We start from the raw sequence: 25,119 nt of genomic DNA, 5'->3' as shown, positions 1-25,119 counted from the left end.
ATAGTATTTTTCAAAGTTCAAAGTTCAAAGCAAATTTTACTATCAAAGTACATACATGTCACCATATACAACCCTAAGGTTCATTTTCCTGTGGGCATACTCAGCAAATCTACAGCATGGCAATGAAAGATCAACCAGAGAGCAAAAGACACAAACTGTGCAAATACAAATATAAATAAATAGCAATAAATAACGAGAACATGAGATAACGAGTCCTTAAAGTGAGGTCGTTGATTGTGGGAACATTTGAATGATGAGGCAAGTGAATGTAGTTGTCCCATTTTTTTCAGGAGCCTGAAGGTAACTGTTCCTGAATCTGGTGGTGTGGGACCTGAGGTTCCTGAACCTTCTTCCTGATGGCAGCAGAGAGAAGAGAGCATGTCCTGGGTGGTGGGGGTCTCTGATGATGGATGCTGCTTTTCTGCAACAACATTTGGTGTAGATGTGCTCAGTCGTTGGGACAGCTTTACCCCTGATGCACTCGGCCATATCCACTACTCTTTGTAGGATTTTCTGATCAATGGCATTGGCGTTTCCACACCAGGCCCCGATGCATACTTTGATAATACATGTACTTTGAACTTTGGACGATACACACAAAATGCTCGAGGGACTCAGCAGACCAGGCAGCATCTCTGGAAAAGAGTACCGTCAGTGTTTCGGGGCGAGACCCTTCATCAGGACCGGAGGAGAAAAGGTGAGGAGTCAGAGTGAGAAGGTGGGGGGAGGGGAGGAAAAACACAAGGTGATGGGTGAAACTAGGGTGGGGAGGTGTGAAGTCAAGAGCTGGGAAGTTGATTGGTGAAAGAGATACGGGGCTGGAGAAGGGGGAATCTGATAGGAGAGGACAGAAGGCCATGGAAGAATGAAAAGCGGGGAGGAGAACCAGAGGGGGGTTATGGGCAGGGATGGGGATAAGGTGAGAGAGGGAAATGGCAATGAGGAATTGTGATGGTGAAGGGGGGGGCATGATGTTCATGCTATCAGGTTGGAAGCTACCCAAATGGAATATAAGGTGTTTCTCCTCCAGTCTGAGTGGGGCCTCAATACAACAGTAGAGGCCATGGACTGTCACGTCAAAATGGGAATGGGAAGTAGAATTGACATGGGTGGCCACTGGTGGACTCATCGTAGGTGCCCATCGAAGTGGTCTCCCAATCTATGTTGGGTCTCACTGATACACAGGAGGCCACACCGGGAGCACCGGATACAGTAGGTAACCCAACAGACTCAGAGGTGAAGAGTCGCCTCACCTGGAAGGACTGTTTGGGGCCCTGAATGGTATTGAGGGAGGAGGTGTAAGGACAGATGTAGCACTTGTTCCACTTATAAGGATAAGTGCCAGGAGGGAGATCAGTGGGGAGGGATGAATGGATAAGGGAGTCATGTTGGGAGCGATCCCTATGGAAAGCAGAAAGTTGGGGAGAGGGAAAGGTGTTCTTGGTGGTGGGATCCCATTGGAGATGGCAGAAGTTATGGAGAATTATGTGCTGGACGCGGTGGCTTGTGGGATGGGGTGGTAGGGTCTCGGCCTGAAACATTGTCTGTAGTCTTTACCATAGACGCTGCCTGGCCTGCTGAGTTCCTCCAGCATTTTGTGTGTGTTGACAGGATTTCCGGCGTCTGCAGAGTTTCTCTTGTTTGTGCTTGAACTTCGAACAACACATAATTTCTCGTCATCTGCAAATTTACTGATCGAGCCCTGTGCATTTGTGCCCACATCATTTCTATAAATAACAAATAACAAGAGTCCTAACAACCCCTATGGTACACCACTAGTCACTGGCCTCCATCCTGAGAAACAATCTTCAAACCTCTACTCCCTGCTTCCTACTTCTGAGCCAATCTTGAACCCATCGAGCAATCTCCCCCTGGACTCCAATGGACCTGACTGTCCACTCCAGCCAGTATTAATTCTGTTTCAGATTTGTGGCACCTACCGATTACTCCACTGATCTCAAGTCCAGCAAACCTCTGCATGGCCTTAATGGCTTCGGTCAGCGCCTCCTGGATTTGAAGTTGTCCGGTTAAGGGATCTGCTGGGGGCAAGTATCCAAATTTGGTCAACCATTCCTGTGGAAGAAAAGAGGCCAGCAATGTAACACAGTGGGATCCCAAACTTCAGTTCCTCTCCTGTGTGAAGTAGCAATTGAAACGTACCTTTGTCAGTTAAATCCCAGTCCGCTGTCTACCCACGTCACATAAATAAATAAAAACCATAATATCATTCAAGATGTCAGAATTACCCAACATTCATTTAGAGTAATTGAAAAGTACAGAACAGAAACATGCCCTTCGGCCCATCTAGCCCATGCTGAACCACTGAAATAGCCTACTCCCGTCGAGCTGGGCCTGGAGCATAGTTCTCCTTTACATGAGTTCATCTGGATTCATTCAACTTGCAGGGTAAGGAAGGGAAATGCTATGATGGCATTGATTTCGAGAGGACTAGGTAGCATGCTCTCCCCCTGACCATGTGGGTTTTCTGCATGGGCTCGGTTTCCTTCCACAGTCCAAAGACCGTAAGACCATAAGACACAGGAGCAGAATTAGCTCACTTGGCCCACTGCTCTGCCACTTCCTCATGGTCGATCCATTTTCCCTCTCAGTCCCAATCTCCCGCCTTCTCCCCGTATCCCTTCATGACCTGACCAATCAAGAATCTATCAACCTACGTTCAGACTTGGTATACATAAAGACATTTCAGTTGGTAGATTAATTGGTCATTGTAAAAAACAACTTGTCCCGTGATTAGGCTAGGATTAAATCTGGGGATTGCAGGGCAGCACAGATCAAAGGGCTCGTAAGGACCTATTCTGCATTGCATCTCAATAAATAAATAAATATAATTCTGAGGGCACATGGCCAAATGGTTAAGGCATTGCACTAACTACCTGAAGGTTGTGAGTTCGAGCCCCAGCTGAGGGAATGTGTTGTGTCCTTGAGCAAGGCACTTAACTCCACACATTGCTCTGCAACGACACTGGTGCCAAGCTGTATGGGTCCTAATGTCCTTCCCTTGGACAACATCGGTGTCGTGGAGAGGGGAGACTTGCAGCATTGGCAACTGCTGGTCTTCCATACAACCTTGCCCAGGCCTGTGCCCTGGAGAGTGAAGACTTTCCAGGCGCAGATCCATGGTCTCGCAAGACTAACGGATGCCCTTATTATAATTCTGAGGGTTTACAAGGGATTGGGCAGACCACACTTGGAGTATTATGGGCAGCTTTGGGCCCCTTATCTAAAAAAAGATGTGCTAGCATTGGAGAAGGTCCAGAGGAGATTTGCGAGAATGATTCCGGGAATGAAAAGGTTAACTATGAGGAGCATTTGATGGCTCTGGGCCTGTACTCGCTGGAGTTTAGAAGATTGTGGGGGGTGGGGGGCAGTCTCATTGAAACCTATCAAATGTTGAAAGGCCTTGAGACAGTGGACATGGAGAGGATGTTTCCTGTGGTGGGGAGTCTAAGATCAGAGGGCACAGCCTTAGAACAGCGGGACGTCCATTTAGGACAGAGATGAGGAGGAATTTCTTTAGCCAGAGAGTAGTGGAAAGATGTAAAAGTGCAAAATCAGGATCAGCTCAGCACTTACATCAGTCCAACCCACCTGAACTGGGAGTCAGATTGAATCAATCTAGGTGCCGAGTCGATTTGGAAAGGTCAAGTACAGTTTCTGGTTAGCAGCAGGGCCTAAGCCCAGAGCGTATCGCTGCGGCAGGGCCCGGGCCCAGAGCGTATCGCTGCGGCAGAGCCTGGGTCCCAGTGCGTGGCACGATCTGGTGTTTGGATGATTTAAACACCAGCACGGGTTGACAGGAAAGGCAGGGTGTTGGGACCGGAGGCGAAGGTCGGGCCGATTTCGCTCACCCTCCCGCGACGCTCACTCCCCTCTCCGCAGCACTCAGGCTGCGAAATTGCTCTAGCTGCTACGCGCTTCGTGTCTGCGAGCTTTGCCGCAATTTGCTCTGCTGTACAATGAGCTGAGATAGCTACTCTGGCTGCTCCAGGATTCGGGTCTGAGGACTCCATTTGGCTGCTTGTATTGTTTGCATGATTTGTGTTTTTTTTTCTCCTTCTCTGTGCATTAGGTGTTGGTCTTTTTTTAATTGGGTTCTTTCGGGTTTCTTGCTTTGTGGCTGCCTGTAAGCAGTTGAATTTCAAGGTTGTATAACTTATATGTACTTTGATAATAAATGCACTTTGAATCCTTGAATCCTTTGAATTTCTTATCACAGCCTGCTGTGGAGGCCAGTCATTGGGTATACTTAAAGCGGAGGTTGATGGATTCTTGAGTAGTCAGGGCGTCAAAGGTTACGGAGAGAAGGTAGGAGAATGGGGTTGAGAGAGATAATAAATCAGCCATGATAGAATGGGGGAGCAGACTCAATGGGCCAAATGGCCTGATCCTGCTGCTGTGTTTTATGGTCTTCACTGGCAGTGTGGAGGAAAACTGCTCATAAAATCCAAGTATTTCATATGGGCTACCTCTTATTAGAGCAGAGAGCTCAGGAAGTAGGAATCCTAATGCGAATCAGCTTTATTAGCACCATCCCAGCAGGACAGGCAGAATAAAGAGTCGACTGTTTATCCCCCTCCATAGATGCTGCCTGATCTGCTGAGTTCCTCCAGCATTTTGTGTGTTGTTGCTGCAGAATCTCTTGTGTTTATTTCATGAAACTTGTCTTGCAGCAGCAGTGCAGGGCAATACATAAAAATTATACACACAATGAGAATACGAATATATGTAAAAACAGTGCAAAAAGACAGCAAAATAGTGAGATAGAGTTCACAAACTGTAAAGAAATGGGATGACAGAGGGGAAGAAGCTGTCCTGAATCACTGAGTGTGTGTCTTCAGCTCCTGTACCTCCTCCCTGATGGTAGCAATGAGAAGAGGGCATGTCCCAGAAGGTGAGGGTCCTTCATAATGGATGCTGGCTTTTTGAGGCTTTGCTGTCTGAGCATTGTGGGGTGGCTAGTGCCTATGATGGAGCTGACTGAGTTTACAACTTCCTGCAACTTTTTCCGATCCTCTGCATTGGCCCCTCCATACCAGGCAGTGATACAACCAGTTAGAATGCTTCCCACGCTACATCCATAGAAATTGGTTAGAGTCTTTGGGGACATACCAAATCTCCTCAAAGACTCAATGAAATACAGCTGCTGGCATGCCTTCTTCATAATCACATCAATATGCTGGGCCCTGGATAGATCTTCAGTGATGGTGACACTCAGGAACCTAAAGCTGCTCATCCTTTCCACTGCAGATACCTCGACGAGGACTGGTGTGTGTTTGCTTGACTCCCCCTTCCTGAAGTCCACAATTAATGCCTTGGTCCTATGACCTATGGACTCACTTTCAAGGGCTCTTCATCTCATGTTCTCAATATTTATTGCTGATTTATTTATGACTATTATTTCGTTATTTTTGTAGTTGCACAGCTTGTTTGCTCTGCACTCTGTGTGAACAATCAAGTTGGGTGGTCCTTCAAAGATTCGGTTATAAGACCATTAGGTATAGAGGCAGAATTAGGCCATTTGGCCCATTGGTTCTGCTCTGTTATTTCATCATGGCTGATCCATTCTCCCTCTCAGCCCCAATCTCTTGCCTTCTCCCCGTAGCCCTTCATGCCCTGACGAATCAAGAATCTGTCAACCTCTGTCTTAAATATACCCAATGACTCGGCCTCCATAGTTGCCTGTAGAAACGAATTCCACAGATTCACCACTCTCTGGCTAAAGAAATTCCTCCTCATCTCCATTTTAAAAGGATGCCCCTCTATTCTGAGGCTGTGTCCTCTGGTCTTAGACTCTCCCACCATAGGAAACATCCTCTCCACATCCACCCTATTGAGGTCTTTCAATACTTGATAGGTTTCAATGAGGCCATCACTCATTCTTCTGAATACCAGTGAGTACAGGCCCAGAGCCATCAAATGTTCCTCACATGACAACCCTTTCAATCTCAGAATCATTTTCGTGAACCTCCTTTGAACCCTCTCCAATGACAGTATGGTTATATGGTTATTATTCTGTAGGTTTATTGAGAAACCCCACAGGAAAATGAATCCCAGGGTTGTATATGGTGACATATACGTACTTTGATGATAATTTTACTTTGAACTTTGATGTTGAGTGCAAAGTTTTTGATGCATCTCACTCACGTACCCCCTTCACCCTCGATATATCCCACAATCTGGAGAGGCACCTGCTCCAGCGTGCCAACTCCCAGCTACAATGGAGACGGTGAGGTGGCCAAGTGCACCTTTGACTGGTTAATCTCAGAGTCGTATCGCTCGGAAACTGTCCCTTTGGCCCAACTCATCTCCTCTGACTGTGAGCCCAATGTACCCGTGAACAAGAGTGAACTTCAATCGACGCTGCCACGCGTGGAAACAGGAAAGCAGAGTGCACCAGAACAACACACAAAATGCTGGAGGATCTCGGCTGCTCAGGCAGCTTCTGTGGTGGGAGAGCTGACAGCTCGAATCGAAACCCGTCACCTGGACTGAGAGAGTAGAGGGGACAGAGCCCCTGTTCAAAAAGAGTGAGACAGGGGGAGCAAGAACTGCAAGGTGATGGGTGGATCCAGGTGAGGAGGGGAGAGTGGGAATAGAGAGGGAGGCTGGCAGGTGATGGGTGGATCCAGGTGAGGAGGGTTAATAGGCAGATAGAGGAGGGGAGAGTGGGAATAGTGAGAGAGGCTGGGAGGTGATGGGTAGATTCAGGTGAGGAGGAGTGACAGGCAGATGGAGGACAGAGTGGGAATAGTGACAGGGGCTGGGAGGTGATGGACGGAGGTGGCAAAGGGCTGCAAATGATGGGATCTGAATGGCAGCAGATAGAGGGGTGAGTTTTCCTGAAACTGAAGAATTCACCAGGTTCTTTTTCTCCATTGTGAATGATTTATTTGCATGCTTACAGGCAACTGTTAGGCAGAGATGAATGTACACATGGGGGGGGGAACAATTTCTCTGCCTTGCAATTGTGTCACTTTTAATTAAAATAAGTCCAGATTCTAAAAGAGTAAGTCTCCCAAAGCAGTGACTGTGAGATGGTTCCTCTTCCTGCGAGATTGCCTGCACGAAGCCAACGTTACTGGCTCAGAAGTGCTGCCTCCAAAAGATGCTTTCTTGAGGAATTCCGATCATTCGGGAGAAACTCCCGGAAGGGCCACTGGGATAAGCCTGCAAGGGTCATTGACACAGCAGGCTCGGGGCAGGTGTACGGTAATTAAACTGGTCACACGGGTGTGACGGACAGTGCAGGCTTGTGGGCTGGAACGGCCATGACCGAGCTGTGTCGCCAAATAAAAATGTATAGACATTAACACCAGAAGATATAGGAGCTGAGTCAGGCCATTTGGCCCATCGAGTCTGCTCTATATTTCATCATGGCTGATCCATTTCCCTCTCAGCCCCAATCTCCTGCCTTCTCCCCGTATCCCTTCATGCCCTGACTAACCAACCCCTGCCTTAAATATACTTAAAGGGTTGGTCTCCACAGCTGCCTGTGGCAACAAGTTCCATATATTCCCACTCCCTGGCTAAAGAAATTCCTCCTCATCTCCATTCTAAAAGGACACCACTCTATTCTGCAACTGTGCCCTCTGGTCTTGGACTCCCCCACTGTAGGAAACACCCTCTCCACATCCACTCAATTGAGCCCTTTCAACATTCGATGGGTTTCAATGAGGTCACCCCTCATTCTTCTGAATTCTATTGAATACAGGCCCAGAACCATCAAACGCTTCTCATACGACAAGCTGTTCCATCCTGGAATCATTTTTGTAAATCTCCTTTGAGCCTTCTCCAGTTTCAGCACATCCTTTCTCAGATAAGGGGCCCAAAACAGCTCACAGTACTCCAAGTGAGGTCTCAACAGTGCTTTATAAAGCCTCAACATTAAATCCTTGCTTTTATATTCTAGTCCTCTCAAAATGAATGCTAACATTGCATTTGCCTTCAAGTTGCTGGTGACTTTTATGCGTGTGGCTTGAAATTCCAGCATCTGCAGATCTCCTCATGACTGCATTTGCCTTCCTCACCGCAGACTCAACCTGGAAATTAACCTTTCGGGAATCCTGCACAAGAACTCCCAAGTCCCTTTGCACCTCAGATTTTTTAATTCTCTCCATTTAGAAAACAGTCTACCCTTTTACTCCTTCTCCCAAAGTGCATGACCATACACTTCCCGACACTGTATTCCATCTGCCACTTCCTTACCCATTCTCCTAATCTGTCGAAGAACTTCCGTAGCCTCTCCAATATGCCACACTGTTCTCACCAGTTTCAGGATGAGGTGTAGTGTAGTTCATTACGCCTGTTGTGGGAGGGAGATTTTCTCTTTAAAAACCAAATTTTACATTAACCATCGTGTTGGTGTGAACTCGCCAACAAGGGCCCAGGACAGTGATAGCCCTTCCCTGCCTGGGCATCTCCACTTAACCCACCGCCTCCATCTCTGCAGAAGCTCCACACCTTCCTGTAATGCAGGGAGAGAGTCCGAGGGCTCCTGGTGTGGGTTCACCTTTGCTATTGGTGACAGCGTACCCCACAATGTCCAAACTCCATCTGCGTGAGATGACAGCACGGTAGCGTAACACCATTACAGTGCCAGTGACCCGGGTTCAATTCCACCGCTGTCCGTAAGGAGTTTGTATGTTCTCCCCTCGACCCTGGGTTTCCTCCGGGTGCTCGGGTTTCCTCCCACAGTCCAAAGACGAACCGTCCTGTGCAAAAGTCTCAGGCACATATATATCACTAGGGTGCATAAGGCTTTTGCAGAGTACTGTAGTAATTTTATGTACTGCACTGTCCTGCTGCTTTCATGACACATGTGAGTGATGATAAACGTGATTCTGATCTGGGTCTCTATTGTGGACTGAGAGTGGGAAGGGGGCATGGAGAGGGGAATCATGGTTGGGAAAAGGGGAAGGGAGAGAGGAGGGAGCAAGAAGCACCAGAGAGACATTCTGTAATGATCAATAAACCAATTGTTTGGAGTCAAATGACCTAGCCTGGTGTCTCAGGGCTGGGTGTGTCTGCATTGGACCCATGCCCACTGCCCCTGGCACTCCTTCTCTGCCACCTGTCCCACACCCCTCCCGTGGCGCCCCACCCTCACCATTCCCAACATCCTTTGTTCTCCACTCCACATTGACAAATACAGTACTGTGCAGAAGTTTTAGGCACCCAGTTTTAGCCATATATATGTGCTTGAGACTGTTGCACATGTGACAAATAAATCTAAACTTCAAAATCCCTTTAATCATGGAGGAGAACCAATGTTCATTATGAGCCACAAGCAAACTGCTGGAGAAACTCAGGGGGTCGGGCTGCATCTACGAGAGGAAAGAAACAGATGTTGTCTTGGTTTGAAACCCTGCCTCACAGACGCTGCCTGACCCTCACGGATGCTGCCTGACCCTCACAGATGCTGCCTGACCATCATGGACACTACCTGACCATCACGGTCACTGCCTGACCCTCACGGACGCTGCCGGACCATCACGCCACCACGGACGCTGCCTGGCCATCACGGACACTGCCTGACCCTCACGGACACTGCCTGACCATCACGGACGCTGTCTGACCATCACAGACACTACCTGACTCTCACGGACGCTGTCTGACCATCACGGACGCTGTCTGACCATCACGGACGCTGCCTGACTCTCATGGATGCTACCTGACCTTCACAGACGCTGCCTGACCCTCACGGACGCTGCCTGACTCTCATGGATGCTACCTGACCTTCACAGACGCTGTCTGACCCTCACGGACGCTGCCTGACCCTCACGGACGCTGTTTGACCATCACAGACACTACCTGACCATCACGGTCACTGTCTGACCCTCACGGACACTGCCTGACCATCACGGACGCTGTCTGACCATCACAGACACTACCTGACTCTCACGGACGCTGTCTGACCATCACGGACGCTGTCTGACCATCACGGACGCTGCCTGACTCTCATGGATGCTACCTGACCTTCACAGACGCTGCCTGACCCTCACGGACGCTGCCTGACTCTCATGGATGCTACCTGACCTTCACAGACGCTGTCTGACCCTCACGGACGCTGCCTGACCCTCACGGACGCTGTTTGACCATCACAGACACTACCTGACCATCACGGTCACTGCCTGACCCTCACAGATGCTGCCTGACCATCACGGACACTACCTGACCATCACAGTTGCTGCCTGACCCTCACAGACGCTGCCTGACCATCACGGACACTACCTGACCATCACAGTTGCTGCCTGACCCTCACGGACGCTGCCTGGCCCTCTTGAGTTCCTCCAGCAGACTGTTGCTCTGGATTCGAGCACCTGCAGTTCCTTGTGTCCTCAGCCTACACATCCCCGCTGTCGGACAGGCACTCCTGTACACGGAGCAGCTCGGTGCTGGGGCCTTTGGGTCCAATATACCGACCTCACATTCAGTGTGGCAGCAGGAACCGGGAGAAAGGGCTGCTCTTTGAAATATTGTGCCGCCCAAAGCAATTTAATCACTGCCCTCTTTAAAATGATCCACATCTGGCATCCTCCAGGCCAATATGACAGCAATTTATTTTCAGGCTCAATTATTAAATTACTGATCTCCTTGGGAGTACAACTGCAGTCACGGAAGGAAGCCTGTGAAAGCCAGACTGGCTGGCGACATTAGGCAGGCTGGGGGAGGGTAGAGGCAGACAGGTGTCTAGCCAGTGGTCGGGCAGTCAACATGTACAGTCGTCCCTCGGTATCCGCAGGGGATTGGTTCCAGGACCCCCCACGGATACCATAATCCGCAATGCTCAAGTCCCTTATATAAAATGGTGTAGTATTTGCGTATAACCTATGCACATCCTCTCCAGGGCGGCGCTAAGGTGGTGCTAGTTGGGGCTATAGCCCCAGCAGAAATTGCAATAGCCCCACCATAGCACCACCAAGAAATTAACTGCAGCTGCTTTGCTTTCTCTGTATAGTTGTGAATACAGCTTGTTTCTCCAGTTGATCTAGTGAAACAGCGTTCCCAATTACCATAGCACCCACGCAGCAGTAAAGTTATAAACTCTGTCAGATCCACTCTACACTTCTGCTTATTCGTTCGTTGTCAATGTCTTGCCGTTGCTGTCCTCAGATCTGTTAAGCTGATCTAAGATCACTTAAGGTGGTGATGTCACTCACGCGAGAAATTGATAGTATACATCCAGGCGCAGATCCGTAGTCTTGCGAGACTAACGGATGCCCCCCCCCCCCCCACACACACACACACATTGTGCTTTTACAAGCTAGCGTGGGCCTGGCACGTGCATTATTTTGGCGGGCGTGAAAAATGGATCGATCTTCAGTCAGAAAACGACCTCATCCGGAGGAATCAGTGGTGTCTCAGCCTGACCCTGTCTTAATTGAAAGTGACATGCAGAAAGGAGTAAGTGGGGATGAGAACGACAGCAGTTCATCGAAGGAGTGTGAGGGCGAAGTAGAGGAACAAGAAATGGAGTGGGATTCGGAAGAGAACGTGGATGAAGCTGCTCTTAGTGCTAGTGGGAATACTGTTAGTGATGTTAGTCAGCAGCCTGAGGAAGGACTCCGTCAGCCAGCATTGAAAAAGTACCCTTTGCAACAGTTTGGCAATCAGCAAAGGAGTTTTATTCGTGGCTGGTTTGACCTGTACTCCTGGCTGGAATATTCAATCACAAAAGATGCTACATTCTGCTTCGCATGCAGGCATTTCCTGTGTGGAGGACATGGGTTCCATTCTGAGTCTACCTTCACTGTCACCGGTTACCGCAACTGGCGGAAAGCTACAACAGCTTTCAAAACCCACCATGTAAGTGCAGCTCATAAGTTTGCGATGGAGGCATGGGCCAAATTCAGATTGAGAAAACAAGATGGTTCAAGATTGGGAAATATGCTTGATAAAAGACATGCAAAGATTGTCCGAGAAAATCGTGAGTATATGAGAGCAGTGGTTGAGTCTCTACGCTATACTGCGTGCCAAGGCATTGCCCAGCGAGGACACCGGAAGAATGATGGATCTGGCAATAGGGGAAACTTTGCTGAGCTGTTCAGTGTAATTGGGAAGTTTGATAAGACTGTAGCTAAAAATATAGAGGACAATCCTGGAAATGCAAAAAACACCCATCACGATATCCAAAATGAAATTATGGATATTATGGCAGATATGGTCAGATGTCAGATAAGTGCAGAAATCAAGGAGGCTGGACATTTTGCCATCATGTTGGATGAAAGTAAAGACTTGAGTAAAAAGGAGCAAATATCAGTGGTGGTGCGGTATTTGAATAACGAAACAGTGCTTGAAGAATTCTTGCACTTCACTCCAGCAGAAGGGTTGGACGCAGAGTCGCTTCTTAAAAGCATTGAACAGACACTTGCCCAGTGTGTTATTGATAAGAACGCGTGTATAGGTCAGTATAGGTCCTCATGTGAACGGAGTTTCTCTTGCCTCAGATGCGTCAAAAACTACTTAAGGAATAGCAGCAGCGATGCTCGGAACAGCAACTTGGCCCTGTTGGCCATAAACAGCCGGAGGACCAAAGCACTTGACATCCAGAAAATCATTGATTCTTTCACCACCAATCACAACAACAGACGGATTGTGCTTCTCTGAAAACATTAATGGTGAGTGCAGTTGATTTTTTAAAAATTTGGGCCAAGACTAATGCTGATTATTGTTATTATTATTCTATGGTGGATACCCCATAGTCCTTATGTTTCCTGCAAATCCTAAAATATTACATTTACTGCTATTAAGCCTATTGGTTTTGCTTAGACTTCTAAGTGGTGATTCTGTTTATTTTTGTTTTAAATTCAATTAATTGAGGTATTGCATGGTCAGAGTACGATTTGTCCAACTCCTGGTAAAGCCTTGCATCTGTTGTTTGCCTTATTTGACTTTAATAACGGTGTGTCTTTTGGCATTGCTGTCTATGTAATGTGAATAGCAGTGGGTTCGTGTTGTGTTTTTCAGTTGAAAAGCACGCATTTGACGCTGATTGCGGGATTGGTGCGTGATTCACGTTGTCCGCTGTTGCTCGGATGCTCTGTTTGTTTTTTTTGTTTATGCTCCGTGTAGCCCAGGTTGTCTCCGATGCCGTTGACACTGTAACAGTTCACTTCTATATTAGATCTGTCAATTGCTGTTGCTTGTGAATCAACAGAGGCATTTATAGTGGGCACATAATGCTTGAAACTGACTTTTTAACGCCACGCGTCTGGCCTTGCGAATACTTATTCTCATACAGTGCATCCCTCAGCACCAGCACTGAATCATTTTGCCCCTCCGTAGCACCAGCAAGAAAAAACCTCTGGCGCTGCCACTGATCCTCCCGCATATTTTAAATCATCTCTAGATTACTTATAATACCTAATACAATGTACATGTGATGTAAATAGTTGTTATACTGTATTGTTTAGGGAATAATGACGAGAAAATAAAAGTCTGTACATGTTCAGTACAGACCCAACCACCGTAGCTCTTCTGGGAACGCTGATGCCGATTCTCCCGCGATCTTTAAGTTCTTGAGGCTGTAGCGCTTTACACAGCTGCCAGCCATCCCTTACTAGCCTTAAACTCCTTCCTCTCACTCACAACACAAGAGGCGAGCGAACGAGACGCCAGGTGAACAATGCGTGCTGGAGGGAGACTGAGGATCTGTGAAATGGCGGGAGGCTACAGCAGGGTATGCCCACACATCACTTCATTCGCGTGGATTCAGTGTAGTGCTCGGCACGTGGCAAATTCAAGTTCTGCTCTTTGGAACTTGCTGGAATTTTTTTTCCGAATATTTTCCATCCGCGGTTGGTTGAATCCGCGGATACGGAGGGCTGACTGTAATCCATAGGATATAGGAGCAGAATTAGGCCATTTGGCCCATCGACTCTTCTCCACCATTCCATCATGGCTGATTTATTATCCCTCTCAACCCCATTCTCCTGTCTTCTCCCTGTAACCTTTGACACCCTGACTAATCAAGAACCTCTGCTTTAAATATGCCCAATCATCCAGCCTCCAGGGCCGTCTGTGGCGAAGAATTGCACAGATTCACCATCCTTTGGCTAAAGAAATTCCTCACCTCTGTTCTAAAGGGATGTTCTTCTATTTTGAGGCTGTACCCTCTGGTCCTAGATTCCCCCAGTAACGGAAGCATCCTCTCCACATCCACTCTATTGCTACCTTTCAATCCTGATTTTCTGTAGCATCTGTCACCGTCTCAGGTCATCCAAAACCAATCTGAAACCAATGAGGCTTACGGGAGTGAGACAGCCTGATGGGTCGAGTGATGTCGCAACAATCTCAAAGTCCACATCAGCAAGACCAAGGAATTGACCACAGCCTCAGCTCAACACACAGCGGAGTGAGATATCACGGAGCCCAGAGCTGCTGAAGCATGCCTACAGCCTCAGCCTCAGTTGTGCGAAGAGTGGAGTGAACGTCGTGGGGCGGTGAGCAGAATCGGCCCGACCCTCGCCTCAGGCCCGGCACCCTGCCTTTTCAATCCATCGGGCCCACCACTTAAATTGTACAAATATCACATCGTTCCTCGCTCTGGGACCCCAGCCCTGTGACACCGAAACATGGGCCTGGTCACCATGTGTCAGCCGGTACCTAACCTTTCCAAATCGATCTGGTGCTTAGGCCAATCAAACCTCGTTCTCGGTTTAGGTGGACAGGTCTCTCCCACGCTCCGACTTTCATCCACTCGGCATGCCCTGTCCCCGGCCCCAGCTCCATCCCGAACATGCCTGGACTTCACTCTGACTTCTCCTCGAACATGCCTGGACTCACCCTTGATTTCGCTCGCCTCTTCATTTTTTGCAGTGATTGTTTACCAACATTTTCCACAGAAAAAGTGTTACTGATAGAGCATTTAGTTGTATTTCTTGATTCTGCATCCTTGGAATGTTGTACAACACTTTTTGGTCAATAGATTTTACTCAGGGTGTGGCTGGTGTTGTAAGAAACACTGCAGTCATCTTCTGCAGAGCAAACTCCCACCAACAAGATCAAGTTTAATTATCATTCAACCACACGTGAATATAACCAAACGAAACAGCATTCCTCTGGGACCAAGGAGCAAGACACATTACCTACAGCACCCAGCACAAATAGTTCGGTTTTAGAAAAAACATACAGCTTGAAAAATTTATATGGCCCAAATCCCTAAGTAGCATGACTGTAGATTGTTCTGGTCCAGCTTGTTCTTTTACCAGGTGAACACTAGAGGGCAGCACCAAGCAAACACCAAAGGCAGTGCTGAGTGAACACTGGAGAGCAGCACCGATGCGAGGGGTCAGCCCCATCCCAGTGCGGATTCCAGTGTGACCAGCAGAGGCTCTCCCACACTGCCTCCAGCGTGGCTGTGTTGCGTGATCAGAGTTAGATAATCCAGTTTCCAGTGTCATCTGAGGGATGTTGTTCAGAACTCAAGAACACAAGGAAAGATGAGCAGGTTAGGTCACTTGCCCCTCAGGTCTTCCCCATCATTCAGTTTTTCCCAGAACAGAAATGCCTAGCACAAGAGGGCTTAATTCTAAGGTAACTGGAGGAAGGTATAGGGTGGAGGTGTCAGAGGTAATTTTTTGTTTTCTTTTTGCACTACTTATTTTTTAATATACACTCCTGTACCTAATAAAGTGGCCACTGAGTTTATGTCCGTGGTCTTCTGCTGCTGTAGCCCATCCACTGGAAGGTTTAACGTGTTCTGCGTCCAGAGATACTCACCACTGTTGTAATGCATGATTATCTGAGTTACTGTCACCTTCCTGTCAGCTTGAACCAGTCTGGCCATTCTCCCCTGACCCTTCTCATTCTCGCCCACTGAACTACCACTCACTGGATTTTTTTTCACACCAATCTCTGCAAGCTCTAGAGGCTGTTGTGCATTAAAATCTCAGGAGATCAACAGTTTCTGAGATACTCAAACCATCCCACCTGGCACCAACAATTATTCCACGATCAAAGTCATTTCAAATTCAAATGAAAGTATACAGTATACAACCTGAAATTCTCACTCTTCATGGACATCCACCAAACAGGGAAAAACCCCCAAAGAATGAATGACAGAAACATCAGAACCCCAAAGCACCTCCCACCCCGCGCACTGGCAACCGCAGAAGCTCAGATCACATCTCTTCCACATTCTGAGAAACAACCAACTCTCTTGACCATGTCTGCATGCTTTTACGCATTGAGTTGCTGCCACATGATTGGCTGATCAGATAGCAAGTGTACAGGTGTAGCTAATAAAGTGGCCATGTGAGTGTATTTCCTGTCATATAGTAATTTCTTTTCATCCATTGCATGTTACTGCTGCCACAAAACAACAAATTTCATGACACACGTCAGCGATAATAAACCCGATTCTGAATGAACCAGTTATGGAATAATGCCACCGATTAAACACCTCACCCAAAGGACAGCCACAGTGCACCACAGGGAAAGCCATCGCAGATTAACACGTTAAAGGAGGTGACCTGCCCCGAGGCAAACACAGCAGACTTCTACCAATGGAACCCAATTCTGTCTCCCAGATAACTGCAAATATGAAATCGTTCAGGCTCATAACACTGAGGTACTCTTGTCACCTGATTCAAAACTTAAAATCCAAAATAAACCTTATTAACAAAGTACTCTTCTCATTGCTACCATCAGGGAGGAGGTACAGAAGCCTGAAGACACACACTCAATGATTCAGGAACAGTTTCTTCTCTCCGCCATCAGATTTCATCATCAAAGTGTAAAAGAGAGGAAAGACTGATTATCGGACGACTGGAAAACGATGCTGGAGATGTAGTAATGGGGGACAATGAAATATTGGATGAACTGAATAAGTATTTTGCATCAGTATTCACTGTGGGAGTCACTAGAAATATGAGGGAAGTTCCAAGTGTCGGGGGCATGAGGTGTATAAAGTTACCATGGCTAGAGAGAAGGATCTTGGGAAACTGAAAGGTCTGAGGGTAGATAAGTCACTTGGACCAGATGGTGTACACCCAAGGTTGTGAAAGAAGTGACTGAAGAGATTGTGGTGACATGAGTAACAATCTTTCAAGAAGATGTTGGAGTCGATTATTAAGGATGAGGTCTCAGAGTATTTGCAGGCACATGATAAAATAGGCCGTACTCAGCATGGTTTCCTTGAGGGAAAATCTTGCCTGAATAATCTGCTGGAATTCTTTGAAGAAATAACAAGCAGGATAGACAAAGGAGAATCAGTTGATGGTGTGAACTTAAGATTTTCTGAAGGCCTTTAACAAGGTGTTACCAATGAGGCTGCTTAACAAACTACAAGCCCATGGTATTACAGAGAACATTCTAGCATGGATAAAACAGTGGCTGATTGGCAGGAGGCAAAGAGTGGGAGTAAAAGGAGCATTTTCTGGTTAGCTGCCGGTGACTACTGGTGTTCCATAAGGGTCTGTGTTGGGACCATCTTCTTTTTACATTTTATGTCAATGATTTGGATGATCAAATTGATGACTTTGTAAAGTTTGCACATGATTTGAAGATAGATGGAGGGGCAGGTAGTTCTGAGGAAGTAGAGAGGCTTCAGAAGGACTTGGACAGATTAGGAGAATGGTCAATGAAAGGGCAGATGGAAATTAGTGTTGGGAAGTGTATGGTCATGCACTTTGGTAGAAGAAGTGAAAGGGTAGGTGATTTTGTACATGTTGAAAGAATACAAAAAGCTGAGGCACAAAGGGGCTTGGGAGCTCTTGTGCAGGATTCCCTAAAGGTTATTTTGCAGGAAGGGTCTGTGGTGAGGAAGGCAAATGCAATGTTAGCATTCATTTCAAGAGGACAAATAAAAAAGTAAGGATGTAATGATGAAACTTTATAAAGCACTGGTGAGGCCTCACTTGGAGTATTGTGAGCAGTTTCGGGCCCCTTATCTTAGAACGGAAAACTGGAGAGGGTTCAAAGGAGGTTCACAAAAATGATTTCAGGATTGAATGGCTTGTCATATGAAGAGTGTTTGATGTCTCTGGGCTTGTATTCACTGGAATTCAGAAGAATGAGAGATGACCTAATTGAAACCTATCGAATGTTGAAAGGCCTTGATAGAGTGGATGTGGAGAGGATATTTCCTACGGTGGGAGAGTCTAAGACGAGAGGACACAGCCTCAGAATAGAGGGGCACGCTTTTAGAACGGAGATGAGGAGGAATTTCTTTAACCAGAGAGTGGTGAATCTGTGGAATTCTTTGCCACAGGCAACTGTGGAAGCCAAGTCTTTATGTACATTTAAGGCAGAGGTTGCTAGATTCTTGATTGGTCAGGGCATGAAGGGAAACAGGGAGAAGGCAGGAGATTGAGGATGAGAGGAAAATTGGATCAGCCATGATAAAATGATGGAACAGACTCGATGGGTCAAATGGCTTAATTCTGCTCCTATGTCTTGTGGAATTATTTCTGAATTGACAACGAATTAATAAAGACTACCTCCATCTTCTTCCTCTCTTTTTGCATGACTTATTTAATTTTATATATGTAGAAAACACAAACGTTTGTATATATAAATGCAGAAAGTATTCACCCCCCGCCCTTGTTAGTTTTCATGTTTTATTGTTTAACAACATTGAATCACAGTGGATTTAATTTGGCTTTTTTTCTGACACTGATCAACAGAAAGACTCTTTCTTGTCAAAGTGAAAACAGATCTCTACAAGTGATCTAAATTACTTAGAAATATAATACACAAAATAATTGATCGCATAAGTATTCAGCCCCCACCTTTAATATCTCATGACCAAATCGTCACTGGTGCAGCCAGTTAATTAACATAGATCACTTTGAAGAGGTGGGCTTTCACTTTGACACAAAAAGTTTTTTTCGGTTGATCAGTGTCGAAAGAAGCCGAGTTCAGTCTACTGTGATTCCTTATTGAAAAACAATAAACCATAAAAACTTGCGGGGGGGGGGGTGAATATTTTTATCAGCACTGTATACTTCTTATTGTAATCTGTAGTTCTTTATTATTATGTATTGCAATGTACTGCTACCACAAGACAACAAATTTCATGACATATGCCAGTGATATTAACCCTGATTCTGATACTAATACAGTACCTTGCAAAAGTCTTAGGCACCCTAGCTATATATATGCCATATGCAACCCTGAGGTTCATTTTCTTGCGGGCATACACAGTAGATACCAAAAAGTACAACAGAACCTACAAAGATGGACAAACAACCACCGTGAAGATAACAAATTGCGCAAATACAGAAAGAAAACGAAGTAATAATGATAAATAAGCAATAAGTAATATTGAGAACACGAGCTGTAGAGTACTTGAAAATGAGTCCATACTGTTGTGGAATCAGTTCAGAGTTGGGGTGAGTGAAGTTATCCACACTGGTTCAGGAGCTTGATGGATGTAGGGTAACAACTGTTCCTGAACCTGGTGGTGTGGGACCCTGGGCTCAGTTCAGAGTTGGGGTGAGTGAAGTTATCCACACTGGTTCAGGAGTCTGATGGATGTAAGGTGATAACTGTTCCTGAACCTGGCTTAGATTGGCAACAACATCTCCACAATTACCACAGTTGCACCACAAAGCTGGGTGTTTAGCCCTCTGCTCTACTCATATATTTATGTCTATGAGGCTAAGTCTCGCTCCAATGCTATATTTAAGTTTTAAGCTTGCTAACGACTCCATGTAACGAGACTGCTATGGATGGCGGTGAACCCAAATGTTGAGTAAGGTCTAGAATTGGCTCAGGGTCAGGCTCAGGCGAAATCACAAACTAGCAATGGAACTCCTACGGTTGAGTACAGCGTGCTCAGCATGAAGTCTTTAAGTACATACTTTCCATGAAAGAACGTGGCAGAAAGTAATTGGCAGTCTGAGTCTTAAAAGCGACAGTGGCAGCTAACCAGACTATTAGACAACAATTTTTTCGAAAGTGCTGCTTCCGCAGAATTTCTTTTTTTATGATAGACCACTTGGAGCTGAACACAAATATAACTTCAGACTACTTGTATCACATAGTAACTTGGAAAAAAAAAAGAAATTAATTTTTAATGACTATAATGTGTTTAATTGCATAATAGAGCTGACGCTTTGTAATAGTTCAACTAAGCTAAAAATGTTTTGTTGATGAGTTTCATTTGTACTCAGTGTCTGAGGCTTCTTGCTTCAGCGTCCAACAATAATCAGCCAACACTGATGGATTCCAGTTGCCCTGATACCGTTTCTCCATGACCCCACTGTCCAGGTGAAACCTTTCACCATGCTCGTCACTGACAGCACCAAGATTTGCTGGGAAGAAGTCTAAATGGGAATGCAGAAATGAATCTTTAGTGACATGTTGCATTATATGGTTTTGTTTGCTTGAACCATGTTGTCAAATAGTTTTATGTAGTTTGGTGCTCTGTAGTTGCCAAGAAAATTTTCAACAACATCCTTGAATGCCTTCCATGCAATTTTCTCTGGTCCCACTAGAAGTTCTTCAAATTGCCTGTCACTGATGACCTGTTTGATTCGTGGACCAACAAAAATGCCTTCCTTAATATTGGCATCAGTTATTCTGACTTGAATTATGAATTGGAATAACTAATATGGGCGATTTTATAAAGATGTTGCATGATAGGGAAATTTTGTGGTGATTTTCATGCTCAGCAGCCCAAAATCCATAAGATACAGCCAAAGGTATTCAGGAAGCAAAATCTGTTTTGTACAGTGTACACAGGGGAACTGGATTGCTGAAATTTGGATGCCTGCCACTGTTCAGTCTAGACCATGACACACCAATGTTGTTGGACAAATCGAAGGTGGTGACGAGGCAGCATATAGCAAGTTGAAAGGTGCCACAACAACAACCTCTCATCTGACGTCAGCAATCAATAGAGTACGTTCTGAGATGGGACAAGTGAAGTTACCCACTCTGGTTCAGGAGCCTGATGGTTGATGGGTGAGGGATTCAGAATCAGGATACAGATTATCCCTCATCAGAGATTTTCACCCCTCTTTAAGCACAAGCTGAGTGATGATAGGTGGGAGCAGGTGAGGGGAAGGTGGTGGGTGAGGGATGAGGTAAGAAGTGGGGAGGTGATAGGTGGAGAAGGCTTTATTCTGGTGTCTTCTTTCCTTTCCAGTCCCGTTGGCTGGAATGGCTCGAAGGACTGGAAAGGTGTGTTCTACGCTGCATCTCAGTAAAATAGAGTTATAGAGAAGTACTGTACAGAAACAGTCCCTTCAGCCCATCTAATCCTGTGCAAGCAAGCTAGCTGGAGTGTTTGCTGACATCTTCAACTGCTCCTTGCTTCAGTCTAAGGTCCCCTCGTGTTTTAAGAAGGCAACGATAATCCCAGTGCCGAAGAAGAGCAAGGTAGCATGCCTGAATGACTATCGACCTATGGCTCTGACATCAATTGCTATGAAGTGCTTTGAGCGATTGGTTATGGCACACATCAACCACAGCCTACCGAGCCTACCGGTCAACCTCAACGCTTCGCAATTCGCCTACCAGAGCAACAGGTCAATGACAGATGCCATCTCTCTGGCCCTACATTCTGCCTTAGAACACCTGGAGAATAAAGATGCATATGTAAGGCTCCTTTTCATTGACTGCAGCTCTGCCTTTAATACCATCATTCCAAATAAACTGATTCCTAAGCTCCGGAACCTGGGTCTTAGCACTCAGATCTGCAGCTGGATCTTCAACTTCCTCACAGACAGGATCCAGGCTGTAAAAATAGGGGACAAGCTTTCCTCTACAATCACTCTGAGCACTGGTGCCCCACAAGGCTGTGTACTCAGCCCCCTGCTGTACTCACTGTACACCCATGATTGTGTAGCCAAGTTTCCATCAAACTCAATATATAAGTTTGTTGATGACACAACAATTGTAGGCCGTGTCTCGGGTAATGATGAGTTTGAGTACTGAGAAGAAATTAAGAACCTAGTTGCATAGTGCGAAGACAATAACCTATCCCTCAACGTCAGCAAGACGAAGGAATTGGTTGTTGATTTCAGAAGGAGTAGCGGACCGCACGACCCAATTTACATCGGTGGTGCACAAGTGGAACAGGGTTAAAGCTTTAAATTCCTCGGGGTCAATATCACAAATAACCTGACTTGGTCCAACCAAGCAGAGTTCACTGCCAAGAAGGTCCACCAGCGCCTTTATTTCCTGAGAAAGCTAAAGAAATTTGGCCTGTACCCTAAAACCCTCACTAATTTTTATAGATGCACCGTAGAAAGCATTCTTCCAGGGTGCATCACAACCTGGTATGGAAGTTGTCCTGTCCAAGACCGGAAGAAGCTGCAGAAGATCATGAACACAGCACAGCACATCACACAAACCAGTCTTCCGTCCTTGGACTCACTTTACACCGCATGCTGTCGGAGCAGTGCTGCCAGGATAATCAAGGACACGACCCACCCAGCCAACACACTTTTTGTCCCTCTTCCCTCCGGGAGAAGGCTCAGGAGCTTGAAGACTCGTACAGCCAGATTTGGGAACAACTTCTTTCCAACTGTGATAAGACCGCTGAACTGATCCTGACCTGGATCGGGGCCGTATCCTCCAAATATCCAGACCTGCCTCTCGGTTTTTTTGCACTACCTTACTTTCCCTTTTCTATTTTCTATTTAAGATTTGTAATTTAAATTTTTAATATTTACTATCGATTTGTACTCCAGGGAGCGCAAAGCGCAGAATCAAATATCGCTGTGATGATTGTACGTTCTAGTATCAATTGTTTGGCGACAATAAAGTAAAATAAAGTAAAGTAATCCCTGCCAATCCTATGAGCTGTCTACTCCCATTGATCTGCACAGGGACCACAGCCCTCCTAACCTATTCAACCTTTCCTTATAATTCCGGTGCTCCAGTCCCAGCAACATCCTTGTAAAAGTCTCTGTACTCTAACAACCTTGTTTATATCCTTTCTGCAGGTAGGTGACTAAAATTGCACAAAATTAGGCCTCACCAATGCATTATACAACTTCAAAATAACACCTCATTTTCTGTGCTCAATACCTTAAGAAAGCCAATGTGCCAAAAGCTTTCTGTTCAACCCTATCTACCTGTGATGCCACTTTGAAAAGAATTATGGACCTGTGTATTCCCAGATTCCCTTTGTTCCACCACACTCCTCGGTGCCCGACCGCTCACCATGCAATTCCTACCCTGGTTGGCCCTACTGAAGGGCAACACCTCGAACTTGCCTGCGTTAAATCCCATTTGCCGTTTTTCCAGCTGGTCCAGATCCCGCTGCGAGCCATGATAGCCTTCCTCGCTGTTCACTACAACCCCCAATCCTGGTGTCACCTGCAAATTTGCTGATCCAGTTAAGCACATTATTATCCAGATCGCTGATACAGATGACAAACTACAACGGACCCAGCACCGATCCCTGCGGCACTCGACTAGTCACAGGCCACCAGTCAGAGAGGCAACCATAAAAAATAAATGAAGTTAGAAGCAGACATGATTTGTGGGTCTGGTGTAATTCTGTTGATTTGAAGGATAAGCTATAAGAGATGAGAGGCTAATGGTCTGATAAAACCAGAATTATTCAGCATCACAGTGAGACATTTTCTAAGATCAATATACACTTGTTAAAAGGAGATGGGGATGCAAAATAAGATATGAATTGAACAAATAAAATTCTCAGATGAATGAGATTATATAAACCTTTTCACCTTTGCTTATTGTACATTATTTTTATTTATTAACAAAATGAGTTCACGCTGCAGGCGATATCAGTTTTGAGAACAAATTATTTTCTGGCCGCCGAGCCCACAACATGGAGTCCATACACAAATGCAGGCCATTTGGGCCACTGGTCTCAGCTGCTGTCCACGCCTGCGTTGGCGATAGAGTAGCGTAGCAGCTGGCAGGACTGTTTTACATCGCTGGCAATTTCCAATCGGGGTTCGATTCCCACCGCTGACTGTACCGAGTTTGTGTGTTGTTACTGTGACCATGTGGGTTTCCTCTGGACATTCTGGTTTAATGGAACACCACAACACAGTACAGGTCCTTCGGCCCAAATACTGTGCCAATCTTTGAGCCTTCTCTAAAGTCAATCTAACCCTCCCCTCCTACGTTGCCATCCATTTTTCTATCACCCATGTGCCTACCTAAGAGTCTCTTAAATGTCCCTCAAGAATCAGCCTCTACCACCACCCCTGGCAGAACGTTCCACACACCCACCACCCTCTATGTAAAAAAAAACTACCTCTGACATCTGTTATGTTTTGTAACTTCAAAACATCAAACTAATTCTAAGGAGTCCAAAATGTGAGTGCAACTTCGTGTTTACTTTGAGCAAGGCATACACAACTCACATGGTGGTGTGATCACCTACGCAATTCACGCAGTTTTACATATAACCTGTAATAAATTATGTAAGTAACAAAGAATGCTTAATCAAACAATACATTCACAATATTACTCAAATATTACTGAAATACTAAATAAGCACAACATCTGCTTTATACTTTCCGCCAATCACGTTTACTATCAAAGTACATATACAACCTTGAGATTTGTCTTCTTACAGGCAGCCACAAAGAAATCCAAATGAACTCACAAAAAAAGATAAACACCCAATGTGCAGAGAGAGGGAAAAAAACAAATCTAACAAACAATAAAAGTAAGCAAATGGCACTCAGAATAAAAGTGAGCCCTCAGGCACGAAGTCCAGAGGAAGCGAAGCAGGCCACAGCCTCAGCCTCAGTTTAGTACAGAGCTGAGTAAATGTTGCAGAGCAGACAGCAGAACCAGCCCTCATGGTATTATGCTCTCTTGGTACGAGTCATTTACACCCTGGGAAATCCACTTGAACTGTGCCCCTTATCATTGTGTATACCTCTACGTGTTGGTGCGTGGCCCAGTGGTTGTGTTGGCGCATGGCCAAGTGGTTAAGGCATCGGTCTAGTGATCTGAAGGTTGCTAGTTCGAGCCTCAGCTGAGGCAGCGTGTTGTGTCCTTGAGCAAGGCACTTAACCACACATTGCTCTGCGACGACACCGGTGTCAAGCTGTATCGGCCCTAGTGCCCTGCCCTTGGACAACATCGGTGGTGTGGAGAGGGGAGACTTGCAGTAAGGGCAACTGCCGGTCTTCCATACAACCTTGCCCAGGCCTG

The 25,119-nt window shown here is 46.1% G+C and overlaps 1 protein-coding gene across 3 annotated transcripts in view; it reads right to left on the bottom strand.

Annotated features, from left to right (window-relative positions):
- mmp17a (matrix metallopeptidase 17a) overlaps positions 1-25,119 on the bottom strand; it is a 131,236-nt gene that overhangs the window by 57,034 nt on the left and 49,083 nt on the right. For 2 of the 3 annotated variants that reach the window (XM_072240796.1, XM_072240797.1), the window contains one exon: positions 1,941-2,073. In XM_072240796.1, coding sequence (XP_072096897.1) covers positions 1,941-2,073 — 133 coding nt within the window. Of the gene's footprint in view, positions 1-1,940; positions 2,074-8,226; positions 8,271-25,119 lie in introns of those variants that run through there. The other variant, XM_072240798.1, reaches the window with a different exon arrangement.

The sequence above is a fragment of the Mobula birostris genome, chromosome 22 (assembly GCF_030028105.1).
Source record: "Mobula birostris isolate sMobBir1 chromosome 22, sMobBir1.hap1, whole genome shotgun sequence".
NCBI classification, from domain to species: domain Eukaryota; kingdom Metazoa; phylum Chordata; class Chondrichthyes; order Myliobatiformes; family Myliobatidae; genus Mobula; species Mobula birostris.
The sequence above is the reverse complement of the archived record's forward strand: the minus strand, read 5'-3'. Positions and strand labels throughout refer to the sequence as shown.